We start from the raw sequence: 23176 nt of genomic DNA, 5'->3' as shown, positions 1-23176 counted from the left end.
GCTGATATTTGCTCGTATTTTATTCGTATCCAGTACAAGTCAGATGTTCTGAAAAGAATTTCAGTGCAATGTTGTACTGGACAATTATCGATAATACGCAGAAAATAATAAGCGATTAATCGTGATTTGTGCTATATAGTAAAAAAATAAAACAATTCGTAAATTAATTTTTTTTGGTTCAATTAAAGTAATGTTTGAATCAGTTAATTTTTAAATTGAAAACGATTTTATTTCCATTAAATTTTTATTAGAATTTTTTTTCTTTTTCCTGGAAACTCCCCATTGGACAACGTGACACCACATAGGTTGTCACTGGTATGCGTTCGCGGAGGTTATTGGGAAAATCGCTTCTGATTTGAAAATCCTTTGGGCCACAAAAAGTTTCGACTCCTTTAAGTCGCCAGGCCCTGATGATGTATCCCAGGTTGAATTGCAAGTTGTGTCCGACAGATGGCTACTTGGCTTAGGGAGATACACTCTGCTTGTATCAGCATGTCGTGTATACCTGTGGGATGGAGGGACAAAAAGGTCATTTTCATTCCAAAAGCTGGAAAACCTTACCACACGAATGCAAAAGATTTTCGTCCTTTTAGTCTGTTATCCTTTATGCTGAAGACTCTTGAGTGAAACATATTTTACGGCAAAGACACCTGCATGCAACAGCATGCATATAGAAATGACGAGAATCAGCCCTTCACGGATCTAGTCGCCCACAAAGCATGGTAGCATTTTTTTTTTTAAAGGTACTTACAATATTATGAAATCGACGTCAATCATGAAGAAGTTAGAGTTTCTAGGCATCAGCACAACCATAAGAAAGTATATTAATAATTTTCTTTCTAAAATATACATTATGGCAGGCTTGGGATCTGTATATTTTAAAAGATGGGTCAGCAGGGAAACACCTCAAGGGGGTGCATTGTCTCCTCCATTTTGGAATAAAGCCTTTAACAATATATTACTGTCTCTGGAAGAAAAAGGTTTAAATGTGGAATGCGTATGCTGATGACGTGGCAATTGCGGTTAGGTAAAAGTTTCCAAGCACTCTTAGAGATATACTTCAGGGAGTTCAAAGTGCGACAGCGAAGTGGACTTCCGAAATTGGTCCAGCCATATCCGTGCAAGACAGAAGTAGTTCTTTTCAGCGGGAGATACAAGTTGCCTACAGTGGCACCATTCTGCTTGCGAGAAGAGATTGTTTTATTTGCAAAAAGCGCAAAATACTTGGGTGTTTTACTGGACAGGAAATTGAACTTCAAATACAACAATTTGGAAAGGGCAAGAAGGCAACTCTTGCCCTTTACACCTGCAAGAGAGCCATTGGCAAAATTTGAGGGTTTAAATTACGTGTCATGCACTGGGTATATACTGCATTTGTCAGTCAAAGTCTTTAGGATCACTCCCGATGGACAACGACAACGAATGGTCACAAAGAGGGGGCTGTGAGCATTTCAAAATTATGTGGCCTAGTCTTGACTTGAAGAGGTCCACCGCTTTGCTGTCACTGTAACAGACATCTCAGTCGTTGTGTCCGTCATGACAGGTCACTGTTTGTTCGGAAAACATGGTGACAGACTGAAGGATGCCATTAACGACTCTTGCAAAAGCTGTAAGGTCGTCGAGGAAGAAGAGACAATAGAACATGTGCAGTGTGTATCCCGCACTAGCAGTCAGAAAGGGTTCCTCATTAGGTTCTCATTTCTTTAAGCACTTGTCTGATTTAGTGGATGTGAACATTCGAAAGTTATTGGGCCTTTTGAGGCAATCCGGATGGTTCAACGGTAGGAACTAGAAGGCGTCTTCCTTCTCCTGTTCCTGTGGTACCGCAATGGGCGAACAAATCTAAGTGAGTCTGATGGGAGACTGTCACTTAATCCTTACCTAATCATGCACCTAAACATGAAAACATAAAAATAATTTATATAATTTTAAATTCTGAAAAATGTTTTTGAAAAGCTTTCAAGTATGCCGATAATTTTTCTTCGTCAAACATTTCTCTGAAAAATGCTTTATACTTTCTAAAAACATATATCTGGCGAGAACATCAAAAATGTTTCAACGTTGGTTATCACCTCTCAATACTGGCGACATTTGTGAGCTAATGTATCATTTGGTATGTCAGCCATGTAAAAACTTCTCCACAAAAGGGTGACGCGCTGCTGCACGCCGTTTGCATCGGCTATAAAAAGAGGTCAATTATCATTGAGCTTAACTATAAATTGGACAGCACTCTTTTATATGTGAGAGGTTTACCGCTGTTCCTTAATGAAATGTTCACGGGCGAATTTGCATTTTACGTATTCATATGTATCTCCTGCCATTGTGAGCAATCAAATTCTGCTAGAGAAAAACAAAATACTTAAACATACATCATTCAACAGAAGGTGCAAAATGAACTCGTTTGCGTGTCGATAATAAGAGCTTTCATCGCCTTGCTAGAGATGTTGGGAATTTCTTAGTCAAAGATGTGAATAAGAAGTATTTGAATTTTATAGCACATCAAAATGACAGGTATAGATTAACAACGTGTTGTAAAAGACCCGAAGCGGAAGACTGAATCAAAAAATTATGCTCTTTTATCTTGTTATCAGCAACATTACAAATATGCGGCTATATGTTGTATCTGCATGCGCTCGAGTGCGACATGCCACATAAAATGTTGCTTTTATTTCGCAATTAAAAGCTAAAGACACTTGAAATGTCAATGTCGCAAATGTGCGTTGGTGTTAATGGATGAAGTTATGGTTGTCTCTTCTCACAGGGTATGTGAACTGCGGGTGTATGCGTAGTCCTAGATTACTAAAATACGATACGCTTTTAATAAGTGTGGTGTGGCGTTTCCGGAATATGTCTTAAAAATTTTATTTTAATGGACTCGGATTTAGCGAAAACAAGACGCGGCAACAACGGCAATCTTATTCCATTCGCCATGGCATTATTATTATTGTCATCGTTGTCATTGTCATCGTCGTCATTATCTTTTGAGACAATGACAATGGGAATTGATGGGGAACGAGAGTGTGTGTCTAATTCTATTCAAACACACACACTGACACACATGCTGGCATATCCACTTGTGGCAACAGTCCCATGTGTGTACCTATAACGTATTCATAGAAATGACAAAGATGAAACAAGCAGAACTGCTGAGAAAACGGCAGAGACAATAACCCCCATCGACCCCATAGTCGCCATCTTTTGTAGTTAACGTTCCAAAGGATAACTGAGTTCTCTCCAGCACACTGGCTGACTGCTGCTACCATACGCACAAACATTCATACGCAGACTCTCAAGCACACATCGAAAGTGGCGAGTGTTCTTATTTAAATTTAATTTTAAAGCATTTTTTCTCGCTTTGTTAGCATAATTTTCAATATTCCGCAGCACAAAGGAGTCCATGACGAGCCGCCGCATTTTCCCCCCAAAAACACCCGCTCAGCCTCTGTATGTATGACACATTTCCACAAACGTGCATATGAGATGTGTATGTGCGCATATTTTTTTTTTACAAAACCAATTCCCATCATTGATTTAGTTCGAAGGAACCGCGGTTGATTACTGTGAGTATGTTTGTTTGGGTGCTTTTCTCGTCTATTTTGTATTTGTTAATCTTATCAGAAAACAAAAGAATAAAAAACAACAAACATCACTTTGATATTTCGTATCAGTATGCGCCACTGTGTATGTGCACGACTGTCGGTTTATGTACGTAATTTGACCGAGCTTTTAACAGAACATTGGGCTTGCGAGGGATAGGCAGGGTTGGTTTTCATTAACATCACATAAAGTGCCAACCGAAACGAAGATCGTAAAGCTTTATTTTGTTTGTGTGTGCGCATACATAAATTTTTGAAAAATTGATAAGCATTTTAATTTATTTCTCAATTTCATAAACAAACAAAAAGGAATCAAAACGAGACACTGCAAATCTCCTTGCCTTTTATGTTGATGGTCGCATAAATGAATTTTTATTGCTGTGATTTCATCAAAGTCACAATGGTAGACACTGCGACAAAAGATAGGAGACCGCAGGATTTGACCAGAGCTGTGAATGCAAAGATGCTGTATTTCATCAAAAAGTTAAACAATTAATATTTGATAAAAAATGGAAATCCATTGAAAGCTTTGCAGAAAATTATCACAACCCACGTAGACAGAACAAGTCGAAAAGGCGCACAGTGGTCATGAAAAAAAATCCATAACTTATCTTCTACAAAACGGTGCAGTGCATTGGTTGTGTAAAAGCCCAAGTATAGAATGCTCAGACCTGATCACTTTTCATGTTTTATTAATCATTTCTTATTTCATTTAATTACTTCTTAGCTTCTTCTTATATATAAAACTAGCTGACCCGAGCCCGCTCCGCTGCGCCTTCTTTTACTTTATATGGAACAAAAGTTTCCTTGGAATATTTATTTTCGACAATTAAAGATCTTTTAGTGAAATACCATGCTACGAAAATAGTATATCGCTTGACTAACAGTTTAACAATACAAGTGCCTTTATCTGAATCCCATATGATCTTTATTGGTCTACGAATTTATATTTGGAAGTAAGGTGTACTTAAAAAATACTTCATTTCAGCCCGATATTCTCATGATGTCTGATTTAGTGGTATTTTCGGGGGAGAGGTGGTCCCCCAGATACTTGGCTCTGAAAAAATATTAGCATCGTGCTCTTCTCTTAAATACCATTTATTTAAACCCCATATTGTCATTGGCTTAAGAGGAGTTTACAGGATGAAGCGTTCCCCAAAACACATGGGCCCAAAATAGGTTATCAAATTCGTTTTCTAATCTCAAATACCTTTCATTCGAGCCAGATATTGGCATGGTCGAAAAATGTTTTCCCTTTGGGGATGTTTTGGGAAAGGGATGATGCCCTAAATACATGGTCCAACATTTGGATATCAAATTCGTATTCTACTCCAAAATGGTCGATGGTCACTAAAAAATTGCTGTTTGTGGGGTATTTTGGGAAAGGAGTAGACCCCCAGAAATATGGTCCCGAAAATGGGTATCAATTCTGGCTCTACCCCCCAATACCTTTCATTTAAGCCCCACATTGTCATGGTCGTAAATATGCCCGATTTAGGGGTGTTTTGGGGAGTGGGGTGGTCCCCCCAAATTCTAAGCCCTGAAAATATATCAGCAACGTACTCTATTCTCATATATCTATATATCATTTATTTGAAGCCCATATTGCCATTGCCCTCGAAATTGGATATCAAATTCGTTTTCTAATCTCATTTAAACTCCTTATTGCAAAAGTCAGCAAATATGTCCGGTTTGGGGTATTGCCCCTAAAAACTATGAATATTTAGTTCCACTCTCTTTAAGACCCAAATTGTTTTTGTGAGCAAATACGTCCTATTTGGGGGTTGTTATTGTGGTGGGACGTCCGCTAGACAGTTGGCATCTAATGCTGATATCAGATACGTGGTCTACTCCCACATACCTTTAATTTGAGCCCCATATTTCCATAGCCGGCAAACATGACCGGCTTGGGGGTGTTTTGGGGGATGGGCGGCCATTCAGTGAGTTGACCTTTAAAATATATATCGGATTCGTGTTCCACTTTAAAAACCCTCTTATTTGAGCCTCATATTGCAATAGTCAGAAAATACTTACTATTTGGGTGGTGTTGTGGGGGTGGGGTGGTCCATAGACACTTTTCCCAAATATTGATATCCAATTCGTGCTTTACTATCAAAGACCTTTCATTTGAGCCCCTCTTATTTGATCCTCATATTGCAATAGTCAGAAAATACTTACTATTTGGGTAGTGTTGCGGGGGTGGGGTGGCCTCATAGACACTTTTCCCGAATATTGATATCCAATTCGTGCTTTACTATCAAAGACCTTTAATATGAGCCTCATATTGATATGGCAGCAAACTTATTTTTTTAATGTAATTGGTGGCTTCACAAAAGTATTGATCGATTTTGTATCTCAAAAAATGTCTTGTGCCAAATTTACATCAGGATAGTTTAGAGTAAGGGCGACCCAGTGGCCGAGTTGGTAGCGTGTTCGGATTTTCACTGCAGGCGCCGAGGGTTCGATTACCACCAGGGACTATTGTCTGTCGCTACTGTGGAATAACAATTGTTTCGGGGGGTCTGTAAAGGACTGCCACTCTTACCTAACCTAATCGAGGTTAGAGATGCAGTCTATTTTCTAAACAGACTCATATAGACAATTCAAGTTCATTGTGATGTGTATCTTGTGCATGGGCATATGTGATTTCGATTGAGCTATTCATTGCTGAGAATAGCAATTCAGCAAATCAAGGCCTTTTCTCTCCTCTAGTACACGTAATACAAAACAAATTGATTTTTTCTCATGCAGCCAAAATGTTTTCTGCAATTGCTTAATATACCGAAACACTGTATTTTTATTGGGAGTTAAAACTTGGTGCTAATAGACTTTGTCAGGAAAAACAATTAAAGAACTTTTTACTTTCAGATGTAAATGTATCCTTTTCCAAATTATATTTTTTATAATATGTCTTGAGTGTTTTTTACCTGAGTTTTTTGTATGGCTCCTTGAGCATCCACTGAGGCGTTATAATTGTTGTATACATTACAAGAGGGAGCAAAGTTACATTTGCCCAGACGCATTAAAAAAATGAAACAAAAACCGGGGGCTAATTGTTTCATACACGCATAATAATATCATGGGTATTCAGGAGTGACTTACATTGCCAGGTATGTGTTTTCGTGAGTCGGTGGCGTTACGCCAAGTCCAAAGCCAAGCGTGACGCAAAAAATGTCACAAAGTTGCCTGGCCAAAGAACCAGCAAAGCTAAAGGACCTCAGCCAAGAAATGAACGAAGAGAGGGGAAAAACGAAATGAAGAATTAAAACAAGAAAATGAAAGAGAACGCAGCAAACGAAGTATGAATTAAGTGGTTAAGCGTACTACTAGTTGGATATTTTGGGGCAGGGGGCGCTTGCTTGTCTCTGGTCATTGAAGCGTATGGTGTAGAACAGTTTCGCTCGATGTGACAGCGTTCATGTTGCTTAACGGAACAATATTGCCGTATTTGGTAGTCGTCCAAGAAGCTTTTTCTATGCTACGCTTGAGGTTGCAAGTCGGAACACGCTGATATTTTATGTAAGGGCTCTGCTCGTGTACTTGTCTAAGAAAGTAATTTGGCCAAATCCCTTGGGAGCCTGAACTCCCTGTGATGGCAACTTTATGTTTCGAATGTTTGCCTCATAGACTTTAAGGGGCAAAGTCGTCATAGCTTTTGACAATGTTGTTGCCATTAACTGTTATTTTACAGTGGATGACAAAAGTTATTATTGCAATTGGGAAGTAACATATATTTTGTTTGTGTACCGAACAGCCAGAGTCCTACATTACATGAATTTTTAAAGAGAATAAAGGGCAATAAAGGGATGGGGAACTCTGTTGGTAGCGATCTCGGATGAACAGTGCGTGGGAGGTGAGTTCAATTTCTAATAGAGGACTTATTTTATCGCTAATAGGTTTGATTGCAGACTGTCATTATTGCTTAACCTAAGGTGATGGAGGCAGTTTTTGTGGTTTTTCTAAATCCGCTGTTCAAAATAAAACCAGTAAGGAAAGGCAAATTCGGGCGGTGCCGACTTTATAATAACCACACCTACCCTATAAGTACAAAGCGGGAGCTATATTTAATTCTGAACCCATTTTGATGGACCTCGGCGGATGTTATCAGATGGGTTATTAAGCAATGCGTATCAGATTTCTAGCAATTATGTTTAAGCTAAACGGAGGCCACCGTAGCGCACAGGTTAGCATGTCCGCCTATGACGCTGAACGCCTGGGTTCGAATCATGGCGAGAGCATCAGAAAAAATTTTCAACGGTGGTTTTCCTCCTAATGCTGGCATCATTTGTGAGGTACTGTGCCATGTAAAACTTCTCTCCAAAGAGGTGTCGCACTGCGGCACGCCGTTCGGACTCGGCTATAAAAAGGAGGCCCCTCATCTTCAAGCTTAAAATTTGAATCGGACTGCACTCATTATTACATGAGAAGTTTGCCCCTGCTTCTTAGTGGAATGTTCATGGGCAAAATTTGTATTTGTTTATGTTTAAACTGTAATAAATATGGTTGACAAAAGACAACATTATTGTGGTTGGCTTCGAGACGAGCGTTGTGCACAATTTTGTCAATATTGGTCAATAAATGTGCGTGCAGTTGCTCTAGAAGTAAAAATCGGGCGACAAACATATATGGCAATTACATCTACAACTAAACCGATTTATATGAAATTCACCAGTAATGTCATAAGAAATTCCTTTTCGAAAGTCAAGAAAAAATCGTTCCTATCAGGTTTCGAGAGAATCAGTTAACATATGACCATTTAATTGAATTATAACTGCAAATGGGACGAACATATATATGTGAGCTATATCCAAATCTGAACCGATTGTTTCCAATTTCAATAGGCTTCGTTTCTAAGCCGAAAAACATGAAATTCGTTTTGCAAAAAAAAACTTGTTTTATAAAAGTTTAAAATAACATGAATACAATTAATTCATCCTAAAACCAAGTTCAACAACTTAATTAAGAGAGGTAAATGAGCAATTACAAAAAAAAAAAGTTTGCCTATAATAATTTGTAAATGTATACGCAAGACTGTATGTGCAACATTAGTCTATTGAGGTAATATTCGGAAATTAAAAACTTACGAAAAATAAAAACCTCTTGAGCCTCTAGAAGGCGAATTTCTTATTCGATTTTGCATGAGATGTTTTGTTTTAAAATTTTGACATGTAGAGTTCTATGGTATGGTATCTCTTTTTAGGCCATCAAAGAATATTGAATAACAACTGTTATGCTATTGGAGCTATATCAAGTTATAGTCCGATTCAGACCATAAATGAATGCTGAATATTGTAGAAGTCATTGTGTAATATTTCAGTTCTTTCGGACAAGAATTGCGCCTTTTAGGGGCTCAAGAAGCAAAATCGGGAGATCGGTTTATAAGGGAGCTGTATCAAGCTATTAATCGATTTAGACCATATTAGACACGTATGTTAAAGGTCAAAAGTACAAAATTTCAGCCAAATCGTATGAGAATTGCACCCTCTAGATGCTCAAGAAGTCAAGATCCCAGATCGGTTTATATGGCTGCTATATCAGGTTATGTACCGATTTACGCCATACAGTGGCATATAGTGGCACAGTTATTGGAAGTCATAACAAAACATCTCGTGGAAAATTTCAGCTAAATCGGATGAGAATTGCGCGCTCTATTGGATCAATAAGTCAAGACCCAAGATCGATGATACCAAAACACCACTTGCAAAATTTCAGTCAAATCGGACGATAATTGCGCCCTCCAGAGGCTCAAGAAGTCAAGACCCAAGATCGGTTTATACAGCAGCTATATTAAAACATGGACCGATTTGGCCCACTTACATTCCAAACCGACCTACACTAATAAAAAGTATTTGTGCTTTACTCCTTCGAAAGTTAGTGTGCTTTCGACAGACAGACGGACGGACGGACATGGCTAGATCGACTTAAAATGACATGACGATCAAGAATATATATACTTTATGGGGTCTCAGACGCAAATTTCGAGTTGTTACAAACAGAATGACGAAATGTATAGCCACATCTTATGGCGGAGGGTATAAAAAATCTTTTTTAAAATCGCTTATTTGTCGCCATTTAAGAACAAACAATTTGATTGAATGTTGCTAGTGACCTTATGCTACGATGTTTTTTTTAAGTATTAAGAATATCTATATCTATAAAATTATAGTTTTTTTGTAATAGAGCGATAAATTTCCAATTTTAGACTATGGCGATGCATTCAGGTTGAATGGGAAAATCACACAAAATAATGTCCATTGTGGCTTGGAGATGTCCACTTAGATATATCTTTATAAATTTCTTCCTTCTCGTGTCGCATGGAAGTGCTCGTTACAATCCAATTAGTGATCAAATTTAAGCACACATTTACATCTTCTTCACTGGGTGTTCTGTGTTGAGTGTTCTTTGTTTGCCCCAGTATCTGTACTGGGGAAAGTGTGTATATGGACTTCCGCCATGTTGAATGTGTCAAACTTGAATTCAGCTTGTTCCACCATTTTTGTAGCCTGGTTGTAAGTTGCCCGAGCAACAAACTTGAGCTGCACGCATTAATTTCCCGGTCTGAATTGGTGCTGCCTTCTTTGCTCATTACTCGGGAGCATCTTACTTGAAATATCCCAAAGTGTTTTCACAGCTCCATTGTTTTTCTTTCCTTTTTATAACTTTGCAGTAGTCTCACTTTGTTTACGTGTTTTTTTTAGAACATAAATCTTTTACGCCTTGTTTCGCTCTGTCAAGTTGGTCATTCGAAATGTAATGACGAGTAGCTATGGACGTTGGGTGGTGAGGGCTTGTAGAGAACGGAGAAAGGAAACGGAAGCAAACGACCATGATGCGTTTATTGTTTGAAAATTCTTATCTGGAATTATTTAAATTTTAATTTATTCGCCACCACCTACCTAGAACATTGTCGCTATAAGTCTTCGAAAGTGACAATCTTCTTTACTTCCACTTAGACATTCATATACACAAGGGCGCATCGATATTTTGCTTTGTACGGCAGTTTTGGTATATTTCGGGCAGGAACACGACACTTTAAACTGTTCCCACCCAATATCTTTAGAATACAACAAGTGAATAAATTTATTTACATTAAAACTAATTTGTAACTTATCTGTGCGAACCGCATTTTTCTCGATTGTGCCACGCTGTTTGTTGTGACACGCAAAGTCGTAAAACACACAGTTGCCATGCCCCCTCTTCCTTTTCAAACATTTGCCATTCCATCTACAACTCTCTACTGCCCATTAGAAGCGGCCAGAAGACCGGAATCAAATCACGGAGATTTAGAAAACATTTATTTCATTTGCGAGTACATTAATTGCAGCAGTGAATTTGTTTTCGCAGTTGAAAATGCCATCCATCAATCAGCCTCAGGGTATAGAAGATAAGTACAATGGAATACAAATGGAAATATTAACTATTTTTTATTTACATGATTGTTGTTTTCTATACGTCTAATTTTAAGCAAGGTTTCTCTGTCTGTCCGTCCATCCCTCGGCCAGTTGTTTTTTTCGAACACCTGCAGAAATAATCACTTTGCATTTTCATGTGCCGATTTTAAAAGCACACTTTCGTCCACTCCCTAACCAAAAGGTAACTTTTTTTTGGTTTGTGTAAACGATTCCATCGTTTTGTGGGCCAATATAATCCTGAAGAGGAGTTTCAGTCACTGTATGCTTGAAAAACATGCTGATTGATTGAAGTTTGCCAATAATGATTTTTGCAGAAACTGAACGACATTGAGGAGGAGAAATCTATTAAATAAGTGCTGTGGGCTGGTACCACGCTGGCAAAAAGAAGGAGTTTAATTTTTATACCCCACACTGGAAGGAGTTACATTTTTATACCCTACAGGATCTAATAACTGTGTGCATTTGTTTGCAACGCTAAGAAGGAGAAGAGCTAGATCCACTGATAAGTATACCGATAGTCTTAGAATCACTTCTTGATTCTATTTAGCTATGTTTGTCTGCCTGTCCATGTATTCTTCTAATCAAGCAACAAGTCGAATTTGTTGTCCGACTGTTTTTTAATCCAAAAACGAACGCCGTTAATTGGCCCAGATTTACATATAGCTCCCATGTATATGATTCATTCGATATGCCCCTTTAAAGCTGTAGAAGCCACAATTTTTATACGATCTTTACAAAATTTGACATGATGTCCTAGTGACATCCCAATACGTGTGATAAATTTCATCAAAACCGGTTCAGATTAAGATATAGCTCCCATATATATCTCTCATCCTATGTGGACTTTTAGGTCTTAAGTATCCACATTTATGGTCTTATCTTTACAAAATTTTGGATGAAATGTTTTGTTTGACGCCTTTATTAGTGTGCAAAATTCCATCAAAATCGGATCAGATTAAGATATAGCTTCCATATATCCGAGATAGCTTTCATCCGATATGGCCTATAAGGGCTGATTAAAATTATGGTCCGATCTTTACAAAACTTAGCATAAGGTGTTCTTTTTGACGACCCAATATGCAAAATGTCATCAAAATCGATCCAGATCTATATGAAGCTCCCATATATATTTTTTGGCGGATATTAGCCAGAATTTGCGTCCTATTGTAAAAACATCTTGCTGTTTCTATTTCAGTAAGTATACGAAATTAAAGTCTGATAGGATTCAGACATAGGTTCTATTTACTAGAAGTAGTAGGTAGACTCGGTGATGTAGGGTAGTATAAAGTCGGCTGCGCCCGACTTTAGCCTTTTCCTACTATTGGGTTGCCTAAAAAGTAATTGCGGATTTTTTAAAAGAAAGTAAATACATTTTTAATAAAACTTAGAATGAACTTTAATCAAATATATAATTGCCATTTTGTTCGATAACCTTTTGCCATCTTCCTGGCAAATTTAGTATTCCACGCTCATAGAACTTCTGGCCTTTATCTGCAAAAAACTGAACCAAGTGCGATTTTATAGCCTCATCATTGCCGAAAGTTTTACCATTTAAGGAGTTCTGCAAAGATCGAAATAAATGGTAGTCTGATGGTGCAAGGTCAGGGCTATATGGTGGATGCATCAAAAGTTCCCAGCTAAGCTCACTCAGTTTTTGGCGAGTGACCAAAGATGTGTGCGGTCTAGCGTTGTCCTGGTGGAATATGACACCTTTACGATTGACCAATTCTGGTCGCTTCTCTTTGATGGCTGTATTCAATTTGTCCAATTGTTGACAGTAAACATCCGAATTATTCATTTGGTTCCTTGGAAGCAGCTCAAAATATACCACACCCCTCCAATCCCACCAAACAGACAGCATAACCTTCTTTTGGTGGATATCAGCCTTTGAAGTGGTTTGAGCTGGTTCACCATGCTTGGACCATGATCGTTTTCGACTAACGTTGTTGTAAACAATCCATTTTTCATCTCCAGTTATGATTCGTTTTAAAAACGGATCGAATTCATTGCGTTTAAGGTGCATATCACAAGCGTTGATTCGGTTTGTTAAATGAATTTCTTTCAATACATGTGGTACCCATATTAAAATTGACGCCAAACAAACAAATGTAAACAAAATTTCGCGCACTTTTTTTCTAAAGCAAGCTAAAAGTAACAGCTGATAACAGACAGAAGAAAGAATGCAATTACAGAGTCACAAGCCGTTGAAAAAATTTGTCAACGCCGACTATATTACTACTATATTACCTACAATTACTTTTTGGGCAACCCAATAGTTGGTTATTATTTCTATCATGACTTGTCTAAATTAGCTGAAGTGAACATTCGCACGTAATTAGGCGGCTCTTAAAGCAATAGCTCTGACTGGTTCAATGGTAGCAACTTAAAAGAATCATCCTTTGCTTCACGATGAATTAAAATTAGTTAGTGAGTTTTATGCAGACTGCAATCATAAGCTTGGATTTCGCAGCTTACAGACACCGGAATTTAGGTTGGGATACAATACCAGCTTATGATTGCTGGTATTGTATCCCAACCTAAATTCCGGTGTCTGTTAGCTGCGAAATCCGGAAAATGACACAGGAAATGCTCCAATATCTCATCCTCCTGCCCACATGTTCTACACATACTATCACTTGGCGCACTTATTTTGCATAAGTGAGCTCTTAATCCCATGTATCCCGTTGGGATACCGAAAGCTATACAGACCTCCTTCTTACTTTCTTTCAGGAATAGCCTCGTCTCCTCATGATTCGAATCTCCCCATAGGAATTTCGTCGTCTTATTGACCGCTTCGCGTTCGCTGCCTACGCCCTTAACTCGCACTGAGTCGCCCTGAAAAGCTTCGGATGAACCAAGTTTATTGACGGCAGTCAATATTCGAAATATTCGGAGATATTCGAAAACAGTGGCCGTTGTCAAGCGTTCGAAGCCACCAATACTACTTCCAAATGTTGAGAAGATCGTTTAATAAATGTGCTTGCAAATTTTCTAGTGTGAAACGATTTCTACCAATTCACCAGTAATATCGAGTTTGATTTTGTTGCGCGACGTTCCAAACGCGCAGTTATTGCGAATGCTGCTCGTTACAGAAACGTGATTGAGATTTTTTTTCTTCCAAGCCTCGAACAAATAAATGATAGAAACGTGAGGTTTCAGCAAGATGGAGTCACAGCACACACAGCACGAGATTCAGCGAATTTGTTGCTACAGCATTATCCTGACCGCCTCATCTTTCTTAGAGGTGATCTCTATAGGCCGGCAAGCTCTCCAGATTTGAGTCAGTGCAATTTCTTTTTATGGGGTTATTGGAAATCATTGGTTTATGTCCGGACCACGGATCATGGCACACCCCAAGAACAACTGTCGCGACGCCATTACCAACATAACGATTGACATGCTGCAAAGAGTGGACACGATTTTCGTGTCCATTTCGAAAATCGACTTAATCAATGTATGCACAACGGGGGTCGCCATTTATCCGATGTCATTTGCAAGACTGCATGAAAAAATTGGGATATTGCATTCTTAAATAAAAAAATTAAAACAATAACTAAAGTACTTTTTTGTTTATTAACCTTTCAAATAAGTAAGTTTTTCTGGCGCACTCTGTATTAACCCAAACCGGACGAACATATATATGGGAGCTTCTAAGTCGATTTAACAATGTCCGTGCGTCGGTCCGTCTGTTCTCATATGACATCGCGTCGTTGGACCATAAAAGGCGCATTTAGTATCTGATTTCGCCGAAATTTGAAACAGTGAGTTGCTCTCGATGTCCGAAGCGAGTATGATATATTATAGCTGTATATGACCGATCTGTCGATTTAAGGTCTTAAGCCCGAAAACATGATTAACCCGTGTTTTCTAAAGGGTGATTTTTTAGCTATTATCTTTTTAAAACAAGTTTAAACAGCCCACGCACGTTTCGTGTTTTGTTTCACTGTCAAACGTCTTCAGTTTGGTCTATAATTTAACAATGAATCGTCTTACAAACGAACAACGCTTGCAAATTATCGAATTTTATTATCAAATTGCGTGCACAGTTAAGGAAGTTCATTTCGCTCTTCTTCCATTTTACAACGAAGCCCATTTTTGGCCCATTGGATACGAAAATAAGCAGAATTATCGATTTTGAAGTGATAAACCCCACCAAGTCGCAGTTTGGTGGGGTTTGTAGGCTGGTGGCATCATTGGATCGTACTTCTTCAAAGATAATGCGAGATAATAATTGTGAATGGTGAGCGCTACCGTGAGAATATATCCAAATTTTTTGCCCAAAATGCAAGAGCATGCCTTGCATGACATGTGGTTTCAATAAGACAGTGCCACATGCCACACAGCACGCGTAACAATGGACTTATTGAGAGGCGAGTTCAGTGAACATTCTATTTCACGTTCGGGGCCGGTCAATTGGCCGCCTAGATCGTGCGATTTATCGCCTTTAGGTTATTTTTTTTGGGGCTATGTTAAAGCTCATGTCTATACCGACAAGCCCGCTTCAATTGACCCTTTGGAAGACAACATTGAGCATTAATTCGTGAGATACCGGCCGAAAGGTTGTTAATATTCATGCATTTTTCTGATTTTTATGAGTTTTTTTTTTTTTTTTTTGAAATCCTATAGCTCTTATAAATCATCCTTTACAAGGCATCTCAGTACCTGGACCAGGTATGATCCGGGTCGAAAAACATTTGAATATTTTATTGAATGGTTATAGGAGAGTTATAATAAAACAGGTAATAAATAAATCATGGGGGTGAATATCCAAAGTTTGGCACGGCAAAACTAAATGCGTTTTTACTTGTTAATTAGTTGGACTATTTCCATTTTGACTTAAAAGTCAAGGCGACTATAAATGTTTCCAGGTGCATTGGTTAGTTTGACATTTCCTAGCATAATCGTACTCAGATCGTTTTGACGTACGACCATCATTTGTATTGTTAACAGTGGCTTGAGAAAATTAATTTGACAAAAGAATGGAATTAACTCGTGATAATTCTTGTGCGAACAATTTTCACTACTCACGGCATGGACTATATCGACAAGAGTGGATTGATGAACTTTAATCTTTGTATGGCGGTGAAGCACTATCCTATAGCACCTTACAAAATTGGGTCAATGAATACAGTCGTGTCTGACGCTCACTCTATATCGAATTCCATAATGGTCGTCCAGAAATGGCCCTTGCACTAGAGAGCATTGATGGCGGACGTAAGTTCAAAGGCATCCTTCCATTTCTTCCACGTCTTTACATTGAATTTTCCATGAACGCCATGCTGTAAAAAAGTTTAGTTCTTGTTGGATTCCGCACAATGTGACAATCTCTCAAAAAAAGACTCGTGTTGATTATTGCGAAAAATGTTAAAAAAAATACGAACGCGGTGATTTTGAAAATTGCTAAATTTTGCCCATGAACATTCCAGGAACAGGGGAAAACTTCTTACATATCAATGAGTGCAGTCTCATTCAAGTTTAAGCGCAATGAAAAATGGCCTTCTTTTTATAGCCGAGTCGGAACGGCGTGCCACAGTTTTTTTTTTTGCATAGTACCTCACAAATGTTGCCAGCGTTAGAAGGGGAAAACCACTGCTGACAACTTTTTCTGATGCTCTCGCCAGGATTCGAACCCAGGCGTTCAGCGTCATAGGCGGGCATGCTAACATCTGCGCTACGGTGGCCACAGGAATTTAAAATACGCTAATAAGATCGTCGCAGGTGACGAATCGTGGATCTATACGTATGAAACCGAAACAAAACAACTATCGGCCGTGTGGGTCTTCGAAGTAGAGCTAAATCCAACGAAAGATGTTCGTGGATGAAGCACTACGAAGCAAATGGTCGCCTGTTACACTTGAGCAACATGGGACAGTCAATTCTGAGTGGTACATCACAATTTGATTGGCTGAAGTGTTGGGTGGAATTCGAAAAACGAACAAGAGAAGACGAATTACTGTTCACCATGACAATGCAGCTCTCAAACATCGCCTCAACCCAGCACCTATTTGACCGATCAAAACGTCGAATTGATGAATCATCCGCCGTACATTTCTAACTTGATACCCAATTCCTTCATTTCTTTCCCGCACATTAAGATAAAAATGCGCGGTCAATGATTTTCGTCGCCAGAAAATGCTGTTGAAGCGTTCAATAGAAATACAAGAGGTGTCTCAATCGGAGTGGAAACAGTGCTTGGACAGTTGGTTTGAGGGCGTGTGTAAATTGTGCTGGCGTGTGTAAATACTTTGAAAAACAATAAACCCATTTTTGTTGATGATAAAAATTTACACTTTCATTATTAGGACAGAAGCACTCGTAGCCTGCCCACATGACGGCAATCATTTACCAAAAATTGGTAGAGTAACTGATTTAGAAGAGTTACTCAACCAATTCTTGATCGTCGTAACATTTTAAGTCGAAATAGCCATGTCCGTCCGTTCGTCTGTCTGTCGAAAGCACGCTAACTTTAAAATGATTAAAGCTAGCCACTTGAAATTTTGCACAAATACATCTTATTAGTGTGGGTCGGTTGGGATTGTAAATGTTTTGATATAGCTGCCATATAAACGGATCTTTGGTCTTGACTTCTAGAGGCTCTAGAGGGAGCAATTCTCGCCCGATTTGAATGAAATTTTGCACATTACGTTTTGATATAACTTCAAATCGGTTCATAACCTGCCATAGCTGCCATATAAACCGATCTGGGGTTTTGATTTCTTGAGCTTTTAGAAGGCGAAATTCTTTTCCGATTTGACTGAAATTTTGCACATAGTGTTTTGATATCATTTTCAACAACTGTGCGAAGTATTCCCACCCGATTTTGTACAACGGCTCCTCCCATGGCCTTCAGCATGCGTGTGCAATATGGTCAGAATCGATCTATAGCTTGATACAGCTCCCATATAAACCCATCTCCCGATTTTGCTTCTTGAGCCCCGAATCGGACTATAACTTGATATAGCTCCTCCTCCGTCCTCCGTCCTTATTCAATATTCTTTGTTTGCCTAAAAAGAGATACTCCGCAAAGAACTCGACAGATGCGACCATGGTGGAGGGTACATAAGAATCGGCCCGGCCGAACTTAACACCCTCTTACATGTTGGTACTTAATCGATTCTGAAAAGATCGAACATTTATGTTAAATAAACAGTCTTTCTTGAATATTGATTTTTGTCGCTTACAACATTTTCTGGGTTAGGACTCGATACTAATATCAGGTTAGGACTTCAAATTGTTATAACTTAGTTGATACTTGCAAACAAAACATTCTCATCACATAGCCATGATACCCTCATACTCCAACGTTTATTACTATCACAAATGTAGGGATGTTCAAAGGAATTTAAATCGAATGCATATGATTTTAATATGGCCTTATTGTTTCTATCCCTGTTCACTTAAGAAACCGAAATTGTAATGTCTACAGATTGAAGCCATTGAATCCTATGCTGAGCAAGAATGAAAAATAAAACACACCAATTTTTGATTGGTTTTTAGAAATGTTTAAAAAAAGTTTAATAAAATCAAAAAAAAAAAAAATGATAAAATATTAATAATTATAAGTAAATGAGATGAAAATACTCGGATTTCAAGTATTTACATTATCTAATATGTGTAGTACAATTAAAAAATAAACAAATAGTGTGTAACAAATAGTATATCATTTAAAACACATTGAGATAGTCACATAAGTGATATTGAAATCTTTGGTTAAATTTGCTTCAGTAGCGTTAGTAAACTGACGTAGTATTTTAATGCTAACAACTTCAGATATGACTTAACTTGGGTTAGTTGAAATGAACATAAAAATATCAAAAAACGAAAGACTTAAGAGAAATTAAATGAAGAAATTGAATTAAAAATATAAAACTATGTTTGTGGACATTTTCGCAAACAAGTGTTGATGGTGGAAGACAGTTAAAAGATCCGTATCGAAATAATCATTTCCAACTTAAAGTACATGTGTACATTAATATTTCTTTGTTTCTTTTTTTGCAATTTCAATTAAACAACTAAGAATAAACAAAAGTATTGAATTAATTTTTTAAACAAATTTTAAAATTAAAATACTTCTAGTAAATACTTCAATATAGAGCATATGGATATTTATGCATGAATAAGTTGTAATCGTGATTTTTTGTTTTGTTTCCAAAGACTAGAGAATAAGGCTAACAAAGGGTGTGAGCTTATAAAAACTATTTGAAATGATTAAACTTCTATGAAACTAACTAATAAAACAAGCACAACTACAAGTCTTTCAATCCAAATATTGAAATCTTAGATTTGACAGTGGTACAGCTTTAGTTTGGGTTCATCCGACAGTCGACTTTAAACTCCATCTCACTTGTGTTAGGAGTATGAAAATAAGCTAACTTCTAATTGATTGTGGTTGCCATTTTTCTTGAATTTTGGCAAAAGTTTAGATTAAGTAGGAATCCTATTCACTTGTTTTAGATACTTTTTTTCCCTGTGAGAGTACAGTGCTCATATTGCAAATGCAAATTTTGTCCATAAACATTCCACAGGGGCAGAGTTCTCACATATCAATGAGTGCAATCCGATTCAAGTTTAAGCTCAATGATAAGGGGCCTCCTTTTTATAGCCGAGTCCGAACGGCGTGCCGCAGTGCGACACCTCTTGGGAGAGAAGTTTTACATGGCATAGTACCTCACAAATGTTGCCAGCATTAGGAGGGGAAAACCACTGCTGAACATTTTTTCTGATGGTCTCGCCAGTATTTGAACCCAGGCGTTCAGCGTCATAAGCGGACATGCTAACTTCTGCGCTACGGTGGCCTCCTCAGTGCCGCCAGTGCTCGCATTGGTATGTCAAATTCGAGCCACTCTAAAACTATTTACCTTTTCAATGAGACCCTGTTTGGCCAATATGTTAGCTCGATAGGCTAATGGGTATGAGTCGCGGTTGCCAGTCACTTGAACGACCGAATTGTTCTCTTCTCTAAAACACCTTGTGAGTATGTCCAATCACTAGGTTTCCGAATTTTGTTTTATTATGTAAAAGCAAATGTGTATAAAAAATTCGAGAATTTGGGTTACTGTAGATGTGGAAACCAATAAAAATAATTTTGAAAAATTTTGGTAATTGGATGGAGTATCCGCCCCTTCTACACATACGAACACTTTGGCAAACCTGCTGCTGCTTTCGGGTTGACAAATTGTAGCATTGGCTTAAAAAGGTAAAATCATCCGTTCAGACGGATTGGCATATTTGTAACCTTTCAAGCATGAGGTTCAGTTCGTATCTCATGATGTTATAATGCAAACGATAAACTAAATCCAAACCGTTTATTAATCTAAGTTTCTGTTTTAAATTTACAGTGGTTATTCTAAAGTTTAGCATTTTAATTTCCTAATGTAAACGACGTTATAAATCAAGTTTTTTGCAACATCGGCATTTTGTACTATTTCTTATCAATTGTGATTTGTGGTAAGACAAGGTTGAAATTAATAAAAATACTGGCATTAGGCAAGTGCCCCTCGAAGCACTTGGGGCCACCATGGCACATGGAACAGCAAAACAAAAATTCAAGGGTGATCAACCCCTCACTAAAAACTGTCAACACTTATAATTATTTTGGCCTTGAAAACTTCTATACCCAGAGGTGTCCCTCCATTGTCTTTGAGACTTGAATCAGACAACTGGGGGAAGTCTCTATGCATGCTAGTAGGATGTCCTTGGGAAATTTGAAGATTCTGCAATGAAATGTCCCATAGGAGATTATTGAACGAGACTTGTAAAAAGAGGAACAAAAATTATTGACAATAATTTAAAATTTAATATATTTTTGACACAGTGGTTTGGTTTGATTTTTGGTAAAAATCGTTTCATTATTGTTATTAATTTGAACACATAGTAAATTAAAATACGATAAGAGAGCATATCGTATCAATTTACCATAAAACGCACATTTTTACTAAACTAATACATACTGGGAAATAACTCTACTACATATTGTAGAAAGCACGACACTGCCTCCCTAAGCCAAAAAAGCGCACATCTAAGTTTATTTCAAAGTGATACCCAGTTTTTGTTTTTCATTGTTTTGCCTTCAATTTTGTAGCATTGAATTCAAAGAAAGTCCAAACGCCGTAGCCAGGTGCGAATATGAAAAGGTATTGTCAATGGTAACATAATTCATTAACTAATAGTAATTTATTTCATAGCGCTAACCTTCGTAGTGAGTGCGAGAACTTTTGAGAGAGATATGTCGCGATCAGGTTTCCACTAGTTCTAGTTGAATTTAAAGTCGTTCGTTGTTTACGGAGTTTTGCATTTGTTTAACATGCGCATTGTCCTGACATTACCGCCTCACATTGCCATTGTATCGGGTTTTGTTGGATAAATTTGGCTCTATCTTTCTTGTATTATTGTGTTGTTCGTTTTTTTTTCTTTGTTTTCTCTTTTTGGTTTTGTTTTTGTCTTAAGAGTACTTCAATTTAACATTCGTTTAAATGGTACGGGCCTCAACAACGATATGCACTCCACACTCCCACACATGTGTGCTTCGGTGAGTGGACGTAGTGGTAATGAGAACGTGGTTGTAGGTATTTAAATGCTCACTAAGAGTATTGTTGTATGTCCTTAAGCTTAACTTTGACTTATACTTATCCAAAGGAGAAGGAGAATTTCATGCCTCACGCTTAGTAGCGGGGTGGTTGTGTTGGTGGCGGAGGTGGTGTCGCTGGATCCGTGATTACCGTCAACAAAGCCCCTTGTGAGGCATCCTACAGCTATACGAGATGACCATCAGCATCGGTAAATGCCACGGTGGCACCACTGGCATTGAATGTGGTTAGACTATGAGGATTTGTGGGGTCATAGGCTGCACTGGCGGTCATTAGCAGGTTATTACTAATGCCAACTGAATTAGGGATGTTAAGCATTTGTAAGCTGCCAGGCGGCCCAGGTACGGCCACCATGCCTGTATTTATCAGCGAGGGTGGCTGCTGAAGTTGCTGGTGCTGCTGCTTGTTACGGTTTGGATCCTTCAGTATGCTCTGCGGTTGTTTGGCCGTAGAACTGGGCACAGACATCAGACTGCCATTACCCACACTCGATGTTGTTGTCAGGGTAGACGAGGTAGATGATATATTTAGGGGATGTAGGTCATGCATCATATGCACGCCACCCATATTGGTTGTGTGATGTGTGACATCTGGCGGTGGTACATGCGAAACACCCTTTAGGATGCCACGCCTTAAAGTGCCGCTGCCCCCATTTCCCATCGAAGGAGCTGCTGTCAATATAGTGCCACTTATCATAGATGCCTGTGATACCGGTTGTAAGTGAGCCATGGCCATGGGTTGTGTAAAATCAATCTGAGCTGCATAATCCTAAAAAAGAGAAAATAAGAACATCATTAGAAATACACTATCAGAGCCTCAAGCTAATCTATTCTCTGTAGTATGAGCTATGTCCATTCAAATTATAAACAAATAGTATTGCTTGTCTCTTTACCCCCAAATGCTTAGATTTGGCACAGACTGACCAAACAAAGTAAGAAGTATAATAAAGCTCAAGACGACATACACTAACACAAGCGAGAGCCATTTACACATGTAGTTGTATAGTTTTGTGTTGTCTTTTTTTTAACAATTCATTCCAAAGTCTTTTTTGTGTTCGTTATTTTCTTAGAAAGTTTTATATAAACCGACGTTTTAATGGGAAAACTTTTGCCACCGATGTCTTTTTTACCATTTTCGAAAATATCAGCAAAAAGTAAGAAAAGCGACAGCAGCATCAGCATCAGCCAAACGAATAACTCTCAAAACGAAGGAGCTAAAAGACAAAAAGAGTGGGGAGCAATAACCAGACTGTCATATCAACTTTTTGTCACAACCCCTAAATAGTTTATTAGTTGATGATGGAGAAGTCAATGGAGCAGTTGGTAAATCCTTCATTGTGCATTAACCATAAATAGCGTCTAACATTACCCCATAGAATTTAGAAGAGAAGAATATTCAGTGCCAGTTAAAAAAAAAACAACAACTTTTGAAGAAAGAGCCACTGTGAATGTGAATAATATTTTTGTGGAATGGCTAACAATAACTGAGATGGCAATGAGGAGTTATTCTTTCAAAGTCGATAACAATTGAAAACCGTTGTATGACAAAATTTTTTGGATCTTTGCAATACTATGAAAAGTGA

The 23176-nt window shown here is 38.1% G+C and overlaps 1 protein-coding gene across 3 annotated transcripts in view; it reads right to left on the bottom strand.

Annotated features, from left to right (window-relative positions):
* Positions 1 to 18634: 18634 nt before the first annotated feature.
* The window catches only part of LOC106088805 (nephrin), a 645485-nt gene continuing 640943 nt past the window's right edge, over positions 18635 to 23176 (bottom strand). For all 3 annotated transcript variants that reach the window (XM_059368456.1, XM_059368454.1, XM_059368455.1), the window contains one exon: positions 18635 to 22362. In XM_059368456.1, the coding sequence (XP_059224439.1) occupies positions 21760 to 22362 (603 nt within the window). In that variant the 3' untranslated portion in view covers positions 18635 to 21759. The remainder of the gene's footprint in view (positions 22363 to 23176) is intronic.

Source organism: Stomoxys calcitrans, chromosome 5 (assembly GCF_963082655.1).
Source record: "Stomoxys calcitrans chromosome 5, idStoCalc2.1, whole genome shotgun sequence".
Taxonomy (NCBI): Eukaryota; Metazoa; Arthropoda; class Insecta; order Diptera; family Muscidae; genus Stomoxys; species Stomoxys calcitrans.
Note: the sequence above shows the minus strand (reverse complement) of the source record. Positions and strands in the feature narration are given on the sequence as shown.